This window comes from Protopterus annectens, chromosome 17.part0 (genome assembly GCF_019279795.1).
Source record: "Protopterus annectens isolate FY-2018-M chromosome 17.part0, PAN1.0, whole genome shotgun sequence".
Classification (NCBI taxonomy): domain Eukaryota; kingdom Metazoa; phylum Chordata; order Ceratodontiformes; family Protopteridae; genus Protopterus; species Protopterus annectens.
In genome coordinates, this window is record NC_056751.1 from 332,492,003 (window position 1) to 332,508,851 (window position 16,849).

At 46.0% G+C, this 16,849-nt stretch overlaps 1 protein-coding gene across 1 annotated transcript in view; it reads left to right on the top strand.

The window, feature by feature from the left end:
• The window catches only part of CPSF7 (cleavage and polyadenylation specific factor 7), a gene marked incomplete in the record, with an annotated part of 1,291,852 nt that overhangs the window by 490,165 nt on the left and 784,838 nt on the right, over window positions 1–16,849 (top strand). The window contains 1 exon segment of the mRNA XM_044059379.1: window positions 12,366–12,481. Coding sequence (XP_043915314.1) covers window positions 12,366–12,481 — 116 coding nt within the window.

Genomic DNA, 16,849 nt, shown 5'->3' on the forward strand with positions numbered 1-16,849 from the left:
TGCAGCCAATGCCATTACACCAGTCTTTCTTGATGTGCGGTTCCCGAAGCAGAAACAATTCACAACTGCCGGTCGGCTCCTGAAATTTTCGTTTTCGAGTTTCAGAACCGAAGTCTTCAACTAAAGCCAAGTACCCCGTTGGGGAAACTTGTTTCATGTTCTAAACCAATGTCAGTAAGTCAGTAATTGTATTGAGTCTAAAGGAAAGGACAAAGCAGTGCCCTCCTTGCCTCTAATCTTGGATTACCTAGCAGAGCTACTCAATAGAGGCCTATCCTTCTCCATTAAGATTCATGCCTCTTCTGATTAGGAATTTTCTATTCCACCCTGTGAGGATTATTCTACAGAGGAATCCATCCCATCTGCATCTTTTCCTGAGGATTACTCGTTTGGAGAGACTTTACATACTTTAAGGGAACATTTTCACTGGGAGAGTCAGGACTTCTCTGAATCAAAAAGAGGCTTAGGGGGTTTCCTTCTTCGTCAGCATAGACCTTTGACAATACCACCTGTATTAGACATTGTATTAGACATTGTTGTGTTCTCGTAATCAAGCATGGCTCCTGATTCCCTGCCTCCAGTTCCCTAGTAAGCCAGACAGATATTACAGGGTTCCTGACTCCCACAAATTTCTTTTCAAAAATCCTTTTGCTGATCCTGAAACTTTCTCATTGTCCTAAAGGTGTTGAGGCTTCTACAGCCAAAAAGTCCTACCCCTTCTGATAGAGATTCCAGGGTGCTGGATAGATTGGGGTAAGAAGGTTTATACGTCTGCAACCTTGGCAATCAGGGCTTTAAACTGCTAGTTTCATATGCTTAAATATCAACAGCATGTTATGGGCTTACTGAAACAGAAAATGTTGATTTCTGATTGTGTGGAAAATAGAGTTACAGGATTTATTGCATTCAACAGAACAGGTTGGAAAGCATACTTTGCAGTGTGGTTTTGATTCCTTGGAGGCCTCTTGTAGGGCCGCCGTTACTGGATCTGTGATTAGAAGGCATGCCTGGCTCAAGTTGCAAAATCTGGCTGATCATGTTAAAGCTAAATTGTTGGATGCCCCTTTGCAGCATGATACTCTGTTTTGGTAATAAGGCAGAAGAGGTTTTAAAGAAAATGGAAGACTAAGCTAAATCTATGCAAACTGTAAAAGATTTCTTGCAAGTGCAGCCACCCAGGTTCAGTAGACACTGGCCTACAAAAAATTGGTCCTTTCCTGTGTCCGAGTCACTCAGGGCAAACCCAGGCGCTGTAAAGGCTCCAGATATCAATCACAGGGTTCTTACAGGTCAAAGCAATGGGGTGCCTCCACCTCCAAATCTGGAGGAAACAAAGCACAACCCTACAGTAAGCAGTCTCAATTACTTTCTTCTACCATCTCCAAGCACGTATCTTTTGGCAGCCCCCTTGGGGGGGAAACTAGCACTTCATGCTCAAATTGGCCGTTATTTACCCAGGACAAGTGGGTATTAAACATAGTATCCCAGGGGTACAGATTTCATTTCCATACTTTGCCAATTCCAAACGGATGGCCGGATCTGCCACAACCAGTGGGCAGAGGTCCAGAAATAAGTCGGGTCCCTCATGGATATGGGGGTATTTAACTGGTACCAGGAAAAGGAAAAAGGACAAGGATTTTATTCAAGACTTTTCCTGGTAGCCAGCAAAGACAATTCATGGTGTCCAATACTGGACTTATCGATTCTAAACACATTCCTGGACATTCCAAAATCCATAATGCTGACTTTACAACAGCTACTGCTTATGCTAGGCAAGAATGCTTTGTTAGTAACTCTAGACTTAAGAGGCATACCTGCATATCCCATTAAGGGAATCATGCAGAAGATACCTCTGCTTAAAAGCAGGTTTTTTGCATTACCAATTCTCTGCACTGCCTTTTGGCTTATCTACTGCGCCCAGGGTCTTTACAAAGTGTCTGGCACCAGTAATTGTATTCTGCAGGCAAAGAAACATTCATATTTATCCTTATCTGGATGACTGTCTCATTCAAGCAGAGGACAAGGACACTCTACTTCAACACCTGGCGTTTGTAAAAAGGCTTCTCGCATGCCTAGGGTACACCATAAAAGAAAATAAATCACAAGTGGTACCCTCTCAAATAATTACATTACTGGGTGCAAGCTTGAATATAACTGCCCACATGGCTTACCTCACGCCAGACAAAGGCAATTGACAACATATTTCAACCAAATGGCAACAAAAACCCGGTTATCTGCAAGACAAATTCTGCAGGCGTTGGGGTTCATGGCATCCTGCATTCTACTAATTCCATATGCGAGACTTCATATGAGGAAACTTCAATGGTACCTAAAAAGTTTATGGAGTCACCATTGTCACAGCCTGGAAACAATGATTCCTCTTATTCCCTGCCTACAACAGGAGTTTCTTTGGTGGGCAGAGACATGTCACCAAAACAAGGATCTGTCATTCACTCTACCCCCTACCACCCAGACCCTAACTACAGACTCATCAGACTATTCTTGGGGGGGCCACCTGGCAAGGAGATGCATTCAGGGCAAATGTAGCCCAAGCCATCTGCATATCAACCAAAAAAAAATGCTAGCTGTTCAGAATGCTCTGACAGCCTTCAAGGACTTGCTTCATCCAGGACAATTACTGATAAAGACTGACAACACCACAGTTATGTGGTACATAAACAAGCAGGGGGGTACACATTCCTACCCCCTTTGCAGACCAACCATGGCCTTGTGGAACACAGCCATGTCTTACCGAATACATCTTCAAGCTCAGTTCCTGCCAGGAAAGCAAAATACTCAGGCAGACCTAAGCAGAAATCTTATGGACCTGCATGAATGGATACTGGATCCACAAATCTTCAGCATGTTAACGCACAGAAATGGGGGAGCCCGGACATAGTTTTGGGGAGAGGCAAATAGATCCATCAGTTGGACAAACTCTGCACAAGAACTCATCACAAAAAAGCATGGAAAGTGGATGCTCTATCCTTCAGCTGGAAAAATCCATCGGTGTATGCCTTTCCCCCTCTGCCTCTACTCTCCAAGGTCTTACTAAAAGTCAGACAGGAAAAAACAAAAATGATCCTATTTGCTCCGGACTGGCCTCACCAGCACTGATGCGCGCTTCTAAGGAATGTCACACCTTCTTCCGTGGTACTTGCCTCATAACACCTCATCTGTCTCGGCAGAACTATCAAATACTGCACACTCTGCTCCAAACTCTGAATCTTGCAGCATGGCTAATCAACTAATTATTTAACCCTCATCTCTCAGTAAATCTGTGATGGATGTCATTCTGGAAGTCAGAAGGCCTAGTACTAGAAAATCTTATGCTGATAAATGGAAGAGATTCTCTGCTTGGAACCAAGCACAAGGAATAGACGCAGCAAAGCCCAGTATTCCTCAGATTTTACAATACTTAACTGAGGTGCTTGACAAGGGCCTATCTTTTTCTTCAATAAAAATCCATGCCTCTGCCATCTCAGCTCATTACAACAGAGCCCCCCCCCCCCTTCTCATCCAGTGCTTAAACAGCATCTCAGAAGGGCCAAAAACTTAAGTCCTCCCAGGAGAGCAACAGCTCCTGCATGGGACCTCAATTTTGTGCTGGAAAAACTCACCCTGCCTCCTTTTGAACCAGCAGCTACTGCGGATATAAAATTTCTTTCTTGGAATACCACCTTTCTTTTGGCAGTCACTTCAGCAAGAAGGGTTTCAGAACTACAGGCTCTCATGGAAGTGGAGCCTTTCATCATATTTTACCCGGACAGGGTGGCCCTCAGGACCAATCCTTTTATGCCTAAGGTGGTATCCAGTGTGGCTCTTAACCAGACCATTCACCTGCCAACATTTTTCCCAAATCCGCAGAACAATGGGGAGCGGATTCTGTATTCATTGGATGTACACAGATAGCTAAAATTCTACTTAAACAGGACAAAATCTTAGTCTAAGCAAGTACTGGTAGCATTTGCTGCAGGATCAGAGGGGAAGGCTATATCAAAGCAGACTATTTCCAAATGGATAAGCCACTGCATTTGTTTCTGCTATTTGCACCAAGGTAAACGTGTGCCCAAAGGAATCTGATCCCATTCCACTAGGGCTGCCTCTATTTCAGCAGCTTTTCTCAGAGGCGTCTCAACCAGAGACATTCTAGAAGCTGCTAGTTGGAGCTCTGTTTACACATTCACAAAGCATTATTTACCTCTCCTCTCTAAATCTAGGGCAGACTTTGCCACTGTAGTCCTGCAGGGCCTTATAGCTGCTCCTAATGCTTTTTAGTTCCATCCTCCCATCCATAGCTTTGGGATTCTTCCCAAATGTAATGACTGCAACAGTGAAAAGCAAAGAACATAGTACAGTTGTGTACACTTACCATAAATGTAGATGCCATCCCCCATTCAACGCCTTTTCTTTCCTTCACTATACTCAAAAGCCTTTGTGGTGTATTTGTTTTTAGTTGAAGGTAAAGTTAATGTTACTAAAGGTGCATTTATATATTTATATATATATATATATATATATATATATATATATATATATATATATATATATATATATGTATACATATTTTTTTTTTGCTCCCCATTTGGGGTGCACCTTACATCTGGGGCAAGAAAAACGGATTTAAAATGGCATTGGCTGCATGTTTTTATACCCCTGATGACCTGACGTCATGGGAGAGGAGACAGCAACCGACGCAGGACCCAAGACTGTTATTCAGGCTGACTGAGGGCAACCGGGTGCCAGCAGATTACCCAGATGTAATGACTGCAACAGTGAATACACTAACATTTACATTTATGGTAAGTGTACACAACTGTACTTTTCTTATGTGCCTTCATAAAATTAAGTCTCTTCCTTCTAGCTTCTCTGGTACAGCAGAAATCACAGGATGTAATGTGATCCTATCTCGCCTACATTCTGTACAGATGGGTTCGGAGCCGATCCTCGGCTCCGACTCTGCATGCTATACAATAGAACGAAGTCTCTTATTGGCTGAATTACCTCATATCCCAAGATGCACCACTACTGCTTCCCCAGATCTCGTTTGCCGCTTCTACAGCATAGATGTGGTCTCGGACTTGGCTAAGCTAAGTGCCTCTTAGTGATTATTTTTCTGTCAGAATTTTCGCTAAACTTACCCAAAAGCTGTTTTAACAGCTACTTATTGTTGTGTGACTGAGTATTTTTGAATTTTTGTGGTGAAATTGTTTTTTCTTCGAGGATCCCGTTTAAGTTAGAGGGGCCTTGCCTAGCCCACGCGCCTTAGTTAGAGCTGTTTAACAGCTACTCATTGTGGAATTGTGTAGTTAAAATTTTTTTCTGTGGTAAATTGTATTTTTTTCTTGGTGGTAAGTGATCCCGTTTAACTTAGAGGGACCTTGCCCTAGTCTATGGGTTATTTTTCTCTTAGAAGTCAGTGTTGAAGTAGATAGCCATGTCGAAGGAACATAGGCCATCAGGATTTAAAAAATGTTCGAAATGCAATTATAAAATGTCCATTACGGACGATCATTCTTTGTGTATACTGTTTGGGGCCGAAGCACCTTCAGGAATCCTGTAGCGTTTGCCACGCTTTTTCCTCTCGCGTGCTCCAAGAGAGGAAAAATAAGTTGATTTTGAAAGGGCTTATTACCCCTTCCTTTGAGGAAGCCCTATCTTCTTCTTCCCCGTCGAGGAAGAAAAAATCTTCGGCTCCGACCAGCCCGTTGGATCCGGCAGCAAAAAAGTCAAGGCAGGCTTCTCCGTCGGCTCCATGGACTTCGGAGCAGAGGGCGGAACGGTCTGCCTCGATGTCTCCAGCCTAGACTCCTCTGGCTTCGGAGCCGAGAGCTCGGGCATCGAGAGGAGTCATCTCCATTGGCTCCACTGCCTTCGGAGCCGATGAAGGTTGCCCGCTCAAACACTTCCCCTTCGGTGCCGAAGTCCACATCGGCTCAGAGGGAAATTGCTGTGGTGCTGGAATCTCCCTCTGCGCCAATACTTCTCAAAACCATTCGGAGCCGGTCCCCCAGTCTTTCGGAACCGGCGGAGAAGTCGACTCGGACCCGGTCGGTCTCTTCTCTGTCGACGAGGATATCCGATTCGGATGTAGACAGGGTGCTTCAAAGGCTTTTTCAGTCTCCGGTCTTTCAAAAGTTGGTCTCTGCTCCAGCCCAGTCTGCTCCGGAGCCGGTTTCCCACCCTGCCTTCTTGGTTCCTCCTCCAACAGCTTCGGCGTTGGTGGAGCCGGTGGAGGTTGTCGGGTCAGTTTCGACCCTAACTCCAACCCTGCCCTTCGGGTCGGTGTTCGGTACACGGACCTCCTCTGTCGGCCCCGGGGGGACGCTTCGGGACCGATCCTTTCGGTTCCGAGCCTCCCCCTCTCGGTGCGTCGGCGGCAGGAGTTCCGACTGCTGTTGTGGCTTTGGGGGTTAAACCTTCCCAGGACTCTGGGGGTCCCGCTTTCAAGGCCATGAGGAGTGCCTTGGCCAAGTCCTCTCTGGCCACTTCTACCATCTCACCACCACCTTCCCTTGGCACGGAGACTGGTTCCTTTGCAATCCCCCTGTCTCATGACAGCGGAGCCCTGGGGCCTGAGGTTACCCCCATTGGGGGTTCCCTTCTTCCTGGAGGTCCCTCCGAAACGTCTTCGGAGGAACCCCCGAGGAAGAGACAGTGCAAGAGGAAGCACGTTGACTCCCCTGATGAGTCTCTCACCTCGGATACCTACCTCGATGATGCGGAAGGGTCCCCCAAGTCGTCCTTGGATGATGTATCCTTTGCGGACATCTTGGAAATCCTTAAGCAGCGAGGAGACTGGCAGTCCAAACCCCCTTCTGCTGAGGAGTCGGTATTCCTCAAGGCCTTCGGGGCTCAGCCCTCCGCCTCCTGGGTGTCTCCGCCCTTCGATGAGCTCCTGGATTTGATCTCTCGAAGGGCGTGGTAACACCCGGACTCTGTTGAACCGGTGCCAGCTCGCCCCAATAAATTCCTGTCGGCACCCCCGGATAAGGATTTTCTTTCCAAAGGTGTGGCTGTAGATGCCTTGGTGGTGGCATCTGCCACCCAACAAGATGTGGCAGAGGCTTCAACGTCCGTCCATCCTCCTAATGAGGAGTCTAGGAGCATGGATTGATACGGGAAGTGCACCCTTGCTTCAGCAACCTTTACATTAAGGTCTCTGAACTACTTGACGCATTTTACGAGACTGCAGAGGGATCTGGTCAAGGAGCTTTCGGATACCCTCTCCGGTAACTTACCTGAGCAGTTGGCCCAGACTGTTAACTCCCAGTTGGCTACTCTGTCCTCCCTATCCAACTCGTCCATGAGGCTCATTTCGTATGCAGCCGAAGGAGTGAGCAGAGCGGCGTGCACAGGTGTTGCTCAACGGAGACAAGCCTGGCTACGCCTGTGTCACTTTGCAGAGGCCTTTAAGTCTTCCTTTGCCGACGCCCCCTTCGATGGGTCCTCCCTTTTTGGACCCAAGGTAAAGGACACTTTGACTCGCTGCGAGCAGGAGGGTAAGACTTTAACTGCCGTAGGGGCCCGGTTTTCCAACTCCTTCAGACCTTATCCCAAGGCTCGAAGAGGAGGGAAAACGTGGTTCCGTAAGTCTCAAAAGCATTACTCATCGCAGCAGAGCGATTCCCCTTCTAGAGGCAGAGGAAGGGGAAATTTTTTAGGGAGACGCCGTCCCAGAGGCGGCGGAGGCCCCCGCAACACTGGAGACCGCGAGTCCTTTCGTGGCTCCTCCTCCTTCCAGCATCCCTGAAGGAGTGCCCGACTGTGCAGCTCCGGAGCCAGTCGGGGGTCGCTTTTCGAGGCACCTAAAGGCCTGGGAAAGTATCACTCAGCACCAATGGGTGCTCCAAATCATCGCTGGAGGTTACACCATTCCCTTCTCTCAACCCCCCCCCACCATCCCAAAGAATCCCGGACCCGCCACCCAGTCAACGGGATCTGGCATCCATCTAAATTTCAAAGCTGCTTCAAAAAGGAGTCATCCAGCCTGTCCCCGCAGATCAAGCCGGATCAGGGACTTAAGATTCTTTTTGGTACCAAAAAAGACCGGGGACTTGAGGCCCATTTTGGATCTCAGCAGGTTAAACCGATCAGTGAAAAAGTCCAACTTCCGGATGGTCACCTTGCAAACCATTCTCCCGCTTCTGGACAAGGGTGTTTGGATGTGCTCCATAGATCTCAAATACGCCTATTATCACATTCTGATAGATCAGGCGTCGAGGAGACACTTGCGCTTCAGCCTAGGGGACAGTGATTTCCAGTTCCTTCCATACCTAGACGACTGGCTCCTAACTGCCACCTCAAGGCATCTACTCTTAAAAACTCTAGCAGCCACTATCTCCCTCTGCAACTCCTTAGGAATCACCTTCAATTGGACAAAATCCGTATTGCTGCCATCACAGCGTATTCTGTTTATTGGTGCAGAAATAGACTCAAGGCAGAAGCGAGTTTATCTTCCTGCGGAAAGGATAGCAACATTGCAGTCTCAGGTTCGGGCGTTACTCCTCAGACGTCGCGCTCCAGCGAAAATGGTCCTGCAGCTGTTAGGTTCCATGTCAGCCACCATTCTTCTCATCCCCTTGGCAAGGTTGCATATGAGGATACTCTAGTGGCTCCTCTCAGTCCAGTGGTCTTATCAAGACCTCCCCCTCAGTCACCACATATTGATCAGAGACGTGCAAACAGGATCTTCATTGGTGGCTTCTTTCCTCCAACCTGGATCAGGGGCGACCCTTCGTTCCCCCATCCCCTTCGGCCACGTTTACTACGGACGCCTCCCAGACAGGGTGGGGGGACATTATCTGGACAGGTCAGTCCAAGGCACGTGGCACTCCGGCGAGAATCTTCTCCACATCAATATCCTGGAAATGAGGGCGGTGCTTTTAATGTTGCAACGTTGCTAGCACTGCACGATCACCTCCCCCATGGGACGATTGCCATTCAGTCCGACAACATGTCGGTAGTCTGGTACTTGAACAAGCAAGGAGGGACCAGGTCTTACCCCCTTTGCAGAGAGGCCATGAAGGTATGGGATTGGGCGATTGCTACCAAACGCTTTCTAGTGGCAACACGCATTCCGGGGACATCCAGTGTGATAGCCGACAGACTGAGCAGGACTATTCTCTCCCCTCACAAATGGTCCTTGAATCACAAAGTGATAACACAGATTTTCACGAGATGGGGAGTTCCATGTTGCGATCTTTTTGCAACTCCCCTCAACGCAAAATGCCAGCAGTTCTTTTCTCTCATTCCAGTTCCGGGGGAGATCCCCAAGGATGCTCTGGCCCAACCTTGGCCCTCCGGTCTGCTATACACTTTTCCACCGGTTCCCCTTCTCCCCAAGGTGATTCAGAAGGCGATTCGCTGGGGAAGCAAAACGATTCTAATCGCCCCATACTGGCCTCGTCAAGTTTGGTTCCCCTTTCTTTGCAAGTATGCATTGGACGGTCTCTGGTTCCTGGACCAAGTTCCGGACCTCCTGACGCATCAGTCAGGACAGCTCCATCAGTCCCTACATTCATTGAAGCTAGCAGCTTGGCTACTCCTCTTCCGACCATAGTTAGGAGCCATTCTTTCGACCCTGAAGTCTTGCATATATTGTCCTCGGCCCACAAGACTTCTACAAAAAAGATGTATAGCAGTAAATGGAAGAGGTTTGCTATTTGGGCCCAACTCCGAGGATTAGACCCTATGACAGCTTCTGTGTCAGAGGTTCTGAAGTTTTTAACTTCCCTATTCAACCAGGGTTGTTCGGTGTCTACCATCAAAGTTCAATTGGTAGCTATTTCCAATTTTCACGAGAACGTAGAACCACCTTTAATGAGCAATAAGTTGTGCAAAGCTTTTATTAAAGGAGCTTGGCTTCTACGGCCCCCTATATCTCATCCCGCACCACCGTGGGACCTTAACGTAGTGCTAGGCGCATTAACCGCACCTCCCTTTGAACCGGCAGCAACCTGTGACTTGAAATTTCTTTCTTGGAAGACTGCCCTTCTAGTTGCTATCACATCAGCCAGGCAAGTTTCAGAACTTCAAGCCTCATGTGTCAAACCACCATACCTGGTATTTCACAAGGATAGAGTATCTCTTAGACCAAACCCATCCTTTATACCAAAGGTTTGTTCTAATTTTTGTTTGCAACAATCATTGGAATTACCGTTTTATTTTTTCCCTAAGTATACAAACAGAGCTGAGTATACCTTTCACAGCTTAGATGTGCACAGACAATTACGTTTCTATTTGGACAGGACACACCAAGCATGAAAATCAGATCAACTGTTTGTGTCTTTTTCGGACAATAAATTGGGCAAAGCCGTCACGAAAGTCACTATTGCCAAGTGGATCAGAGACTGTATCAGTCATATTTATCGCATTTCAAATAAAGAGCTTACAATTCCAGTGAAAGCTCATTCTACCAGGGCTATGGCCACTTCGGCAGCCTTTAAGCTCTCTATTAATGACATCTGTGCGGCTGCTACGTGGTCCTCTCTACACACCTTTATTTCTCACTACAAATTGGATGTGGCATCTAGGGGTCGAGCTTCCTTCTGTTCCACGGTTCTCCGGACCGTTTTCCAATGAGCCACCCAGGAATTAGGTGCTAGGGACGCTGTCCCATCTGTACAGAATGTAGGCAAGATAGGTTCACATTACATCTTTTAGTTATGTACTTACCATAACTTTAGATGTATGGGATCCATCTCGCCTACATTCCTAATAACCCACCCTGCTTCCCCCTACCTTGGAGGCCAGAAGAGACCGGACGGTCCGAATACAACTGTTTCCTCTCTTGAAACACCTGGCAATCTTATAACAACAGTCTGTGTGTGTGCATGTGTGCGGACAAACAAGATCTGGGGAAGCAGTAGTGGTGCATCTTGGGATATGAGGTACCTCAGCCAGTAAGAGACTTCGTTCTTTTGTATAGCGTGCCGAGTCGGAGCAGAGGATCGGCTCCGAACCCATCTGTACAGAATGTAGGCGAGATGGATCGCATACATCTAAAGTTATGGTAAGTACATAACTAAAAGTTTTCCCTACATGCTCTGTCCTAATTCTATTTTTTTAAAACACTTTTGTGAACAGTTTGATAGTCTCCATTTCTGCCTCTTGATTTTTGCAGGTATATCAGCTCATCTGAATATCTGTTCAATGCGTCTTGCATTTTCCAGCCTTTTATTGTGAGTTGATAAACTCCATTGTTTTAATCGGGTCTAAGCACAGTTGACTTATATTTTCCTATAGATTACTGTAAGCCATGTCTTGCAAGAAAGCTGGAGCTCGGACTGCTTTTTGCTCAACAGCTGCAGGATTCTTCCCAGGCAGTGTTATTACCTTTTCTAGTTGATTTTCTTTAAGGCTCTCCTAGAGTTATCTTTACTGACATCTAGGCAGTACAGTTAATGGCCAGTAGCTGAGTTTACTAAAAGTGACAGAGTTCCTGGTCTTGATTTTTCAGTGTCTGTTTTTTTCACATTTGGAAAGCTGAAGTTAAGGTATTAATCAGTGTGCAGTCATTTTGGAAAGTCAAGCAGTAAGCATAGTTTTGTGCCAGGGACGTTTTAGGGTTGAGGTCATGAATAACCAGTTTGTGTAATGCAATGGTATACATGAAGCTGATTTGTGTCCATCTGCTTTTGTCTGCAAAAACCATGACAGCTGAGGTTTCCACTATCAGTCTTTACTTGGTGCACAGAGAAACAAGTGCTTTCATGGTAGCTTCATCAGGTGATGAAGCTATCGTGAAAGCGCTTGTGTTTGTGCACCAAGTAAAGACTGATACTGGAAACCTCAGCTGTCGTGGTTGTTCCTCTTTGTATTTGCATTTATTTTTGTTTTACGGACATAACTTGAGTTATCGGTAGTATTGTTATTTATTTATTTATTTCTGCAAAAGTCTTTGTTTAGGAAGACAAGTCGTTTTCCTCTCCATTTTTTGTGTTTTGATAATTTGTAGCATTTTCTCAGCATATGAAAAAATGTTACTTTATTGTTTCAGCTTTAGATTGTGTAAAGCACTGAGTTTGTTTTTGTTTTAATTTTAATGACTTGCTAAGTTTTACTAGAATTATTCATCTTGATAAGAAAGCTGTAACCTTTAAAGGTGGGCAGTTTTAATTTGGTGTCAAATCTGCAATGGTAATCTACCATTAACTTGACTTGGTTTCAAATTTTTATATAAGCTTTGATAACTGTGCACCAGCTTAGCATAGCAAATCATTTGGCTTACCAATATTGTGATTTTGGTAGTTAAAACAGTGGCAAATGGTTATTGATGCTACTTGTAGGTAAATTAGCACTTGGCTAAAGACCAAAGCATAGAGTAGTTTGTCCATGTCTTTAAATTATTTTTTTCTTAGCAGGGAGCTCGAAAGTACTGTGGTCACCTTAAATGAGGCTGAATTTGAAGAGATCATGAATAGAAATCGTGCCATTTCTAGCAGTGCTATTTCTAAAGCAGTAGCAGGAGCCAGCACAGGTACTTTTTTGTGATTTTCTTGTCTTGGGTAATGTTCATCTATTAATCATCTTTCATTCATGATTGGGTATCTGTTCCGTCTTGAGTCTGCTGTTATAACAAGCTCGCGCCAGCCAAAAAACTCTCGAGCTAAGCTTACCCATAGTGCCCTTCTCTCACTTCAGATCTTATTTGCCGAGTTGAGTATCAAGACGCATCAGGCCAGCTCTCAAGCGAAGTGGTTTAGATTTTATATTTCAACTTTAATTCTCTAACTTGGGGATTTTTCCCCTTTAGTAGTAGTCCTTGATAGTTTGCTTACCCTTTTTGAGTGATTCTTTCCTGCTTCCTTACCAAAATTTTGGTATCTGTTCATTCCATTGGTGGTACAGGCCTTGCTGCCTGTGTGGTAATCCCTAATACCATTGCTGGTATTCTCCCCCCTTTCCTCTCTCCCTCCCCACAAGAGATCATGCAAGAGGAAGCACGTGAATTCCTCTGAAGAATAGACTACAATGAGGGGAAAGGATCCCCACAGTCACCCCCTAAGAATTTCTCCTTTGGGGACATACAAGAAATCATAAAGTAGTGGGGAGACTGGAAGCCCTCCAACTTTTCGTCTGACAAGTGTGTATTGTTGCAGGCTTTTCGTGCTCAACCCTCTACTTTCTGGGTGACCCCACCTGCAGATCTAGTTCAGTCCTTCGTGCAGCATGCCTGAGAGAGTCCTGACACTGAGCTTATTACCTGGAGACCAGACACCTGATCACGGAACTCTTGGGAACTCTAGCAGGAGCAGTATCTGAGGTACGTGAAAGTTGCTTCAAAGCTTTCACCCAGGAATTCATGTCTAATTCGTCCATTCGGTTGATTTCTCATACTACCAAAGGGGCGGCTAGAGCAGCAGATGCAGGTGTTGTCATGAGACATCACGCTTGGATGCATCTGTGATTTTGCGGGTCCTTTTAAGTCTTCCTTTGTCAATGCTCCTGTTGACGCTTCCTCTTTTTGGCCCAAGTTGATCATTTTTTCTTTATACTGAGGTATCATTCTTGGTGAGGGCAGGATGCTGGTCAGGGTCATACCAGCCTGGGCTACATGATCAGAGAGCTCTTCCATGTCTCTATGTAGTCCAGGGAGGTACGTCTCAGGTCATTCACACCAACGTGAACAATGAGTCATATTTGTACTTGTTCTGGAGTGACCTGAGTGCTTGTGTTATGTGGCGGATTCTGGCTCCCGACAGGCACCTAACAGTAACTTTCTGCTTGTCCAGCCTATTGCGTGACGTCAGTGTGCCTGACTATAGAGTCGCCTGTTACTAGTGTGTTAGGTATGTTATTTCGCCTTAAGGGCTGTGATTGTGCGGCACACTTGTGTTGTCTGGTTTGTTACCCACAACCACCTGCTCCTAAGAGACCAGACAGGTTCTACAAAGTACCCAGTTACCAGAAATACTTAATAAAGCCTCCCCTGGCAGACCCTGCAGTACTAGCTGTCTCCCTTAACAAGCATTCTAGCCTGATTCCTTCAGTATCTCTTCTGCCCACTGATAAGGATAGCAAAAGCATGGACAGGATTGGAAAAAGTGTACACCACCTCCACTCTGGCCTTCAGAGCTGTCATTTACCAAACACATGATAAAATATGCATTGGTCCTAGTTTCACAAGCCACCATTCTATTGGCTTCCACCCCCTGAATGTCCCACAAAAACTGAGATAGCATCTAAACTGTCCCTGGGTTCTCAGGTTGCCAAACATTCCATTAGATGCTGTTGTGATGCTGCAGGGGCCTCTGCTAGGTCTATAGCTAGCTTCTGCTTCAGTTCTCCGCAGATATTCTTAGCTTCGCCTCCAACCACTTCCAGAGGATTTCACATCTAAAATTCTAGATGCCCCATTAGACCATAACTTCTTGTTTGGCAAACAATCTACAGAACTTTTTTAAAAAAACCTGCAGGAGAAAAGTAAGGAGTTTCAGGACATCAAGCATTTGCTGGTCTCCCATCCCTAAATACTACAGGAATTATCCTGCAAAGACCTTTTGTCAGGAAACCGTCTTTGTCTGCTACCCCCTCCTCTACCAGGCATAGGAGAGGAACCAGGAGACAAACCTTCTCCAGACCAGTTACCTCACAACTCAGTCCAAGATGGCCCTTTCAAGATAAAAGTGGACCCAACAATGCGTGACTGCGTTGCCCACCTATATTGTCAGCCCGCCTCCCCCACTGCCTCCACGTTTGGAAAACAATCACATCGGACCACTGCCTATAGACTATCATTCAAAATGTACGTTTCCTTTTTTGGAAGGAGAAACCCATTCCAAAGGCCATCCTTTTTTTCCCCCATGAGTCAACTCCACATCCTACTTCACGTACTACTAGACTTTGAGACTAAGGACAATAGAACCTGTCCCAACAGGACGGAGAAGGCTTCTACTCGAGACTTTTTCTGGTCCACAAAATAGATGGCCCTTGGACAACCAGTACTAGATTTATCCTTTCTAAACCGGTTCCTCAAAATCACACCATTCAGGATTCTATCCCTTCAAGCCCTTCTCCCTTTACTACTAGCCCAGGCCTTTATGGTCACTCTAGATCTAAAGGAAGCTTATCTCCATAATCCCATAAAATCCTCCAACAGGAAGCTCTTGGGCCCTGTAATGACTTTTAGCTGACAGCCTTGCCCTTTGGTTTGTCTATTGCACCAAAGATGTTTACAACATGCTTAGCCCTTACTGTAGAACCAAAGATGTCCTATTCCTATGTTGCAGTATTCTTAGTGTGCGATTTCCCACCTCGGGTGACCCAATTGGCTGCTCCTAATACAAAGGCTTAAGCCTGGTTGCTGTAGGTGAGTGAGATGTCACACGGGCCCTAAACCAGGGACCTAAAAGGTGACGTCTGCACGCACAGACCTCAGAACTTTTCAGCCGCAGATGACGTCACATTGATCGCTTTACTCCTACACTCTTAAGACTTCTGAAAAAGTTAAGTACCCAGTTGGGGAAACTTTTCCGTTCCTTTTGCTTGAGCTTGGCTTGCTAGAAGTATTGGCTGATGTCTGCTAAGAAGGGCAAATGCCATTGCGCAGGTCAGATACTGCATAAAGATGCTCATGAACGTTGAGTCTTGTGTTTAGAGAAGGAATGTGATCATACTGCTTATTCCATTTGCTAGTTTTTTTTGTACTGAAGACCCACCGCAGCTGTCTGGCTGCACTAAACTTGTATTTAGAGAACCAACATCTAAGAAAAACTTGGGCTTAGGATGTATCCCGATTCTGCAGTTCTAACTGAACCATCACTGAAAAAGGTGTTCGTGTTTCACTGTTGCAGTCATCACATTTGGGTTATCCATGCCAGGGTAGCCCTCTGCTGGCCTGAATAACAGCAACTTATTTCTGCGTCGGTTGCTGTCGCTTGAGGATGGACGTCAGGTAGTCAGTGGTATAAAGGAAGGCATCCAACACCATTACATCAGCTTTCCTGCAGTGGAGCCCGAAGCAGAAGCAGTTTGCATGAGTGACGGTCGGCCGCTACCGGAATTTCGTTTCCAAATTGAAGTTGAAGTCTTCAAAAGCTAAGTAACCCTGTTGGGGATCCTTTTTTCATGCACTAACCGATATCAGAAAAAGTTTATAGTCTTGCCTGTGGAAAGCAAGTACCACACTGGGACTTCCACTCTTACTGCGTCACTTGTCCAGGCCCAGACCACGGCGTCCCTTGTCGCTTCTGTACTTTAACGCCACGACTATTCATCGTCGAGCCCTTATTGTAGCCAGATATTTCCTTTTACAGTCTTCTAATTCCGATAGAGCTTTAAGCCATCTGACAGCAGATGTTCCGAAAAAATGTTAAGTGCCGTACAGGGCCAAACCTTCCAGCGACGCTTCCATTAAGCTGGTAGTCCTCCAAAATTTAGTGAGGCACTTTGGCAGATCCTGATGCCTGCTTCAGTTAATTCTCTGGCCACTACAGAGACCCTTTCGGAGTCCGGTATGCCGCAGAACTCTTAAGTCTAAGGATCCTGTGGTCCCCCTCTACCTTGGATGGCTCTGGAGCCGCTGTTCAGGCACTGGCTTCCGAAGAAGTCCTGTGCAACACCGAATCCCTACATAAACAGAAGCCTTCTTTCATGGCTACTGTTCTTTTGAAAAATAAGAGTTCCTTGGGCCCAGGGGTTTAACCACACCCAAGAAACAGACTACTCATTCTCAGTCACCTGCTCCTTTGCCTCCGTGTCAAATGCTTAAAATGGCAGAAGACCTTATGCTGATTAGGGGAAGCCAAGCCACTCCCTCAAAAAGGAAGAGATCTGTCTCCAGTAGTTTTGTCTGACCAACATTCAGATGAATCCGATGCATCTGACTATGAAGGCATGCAGACCC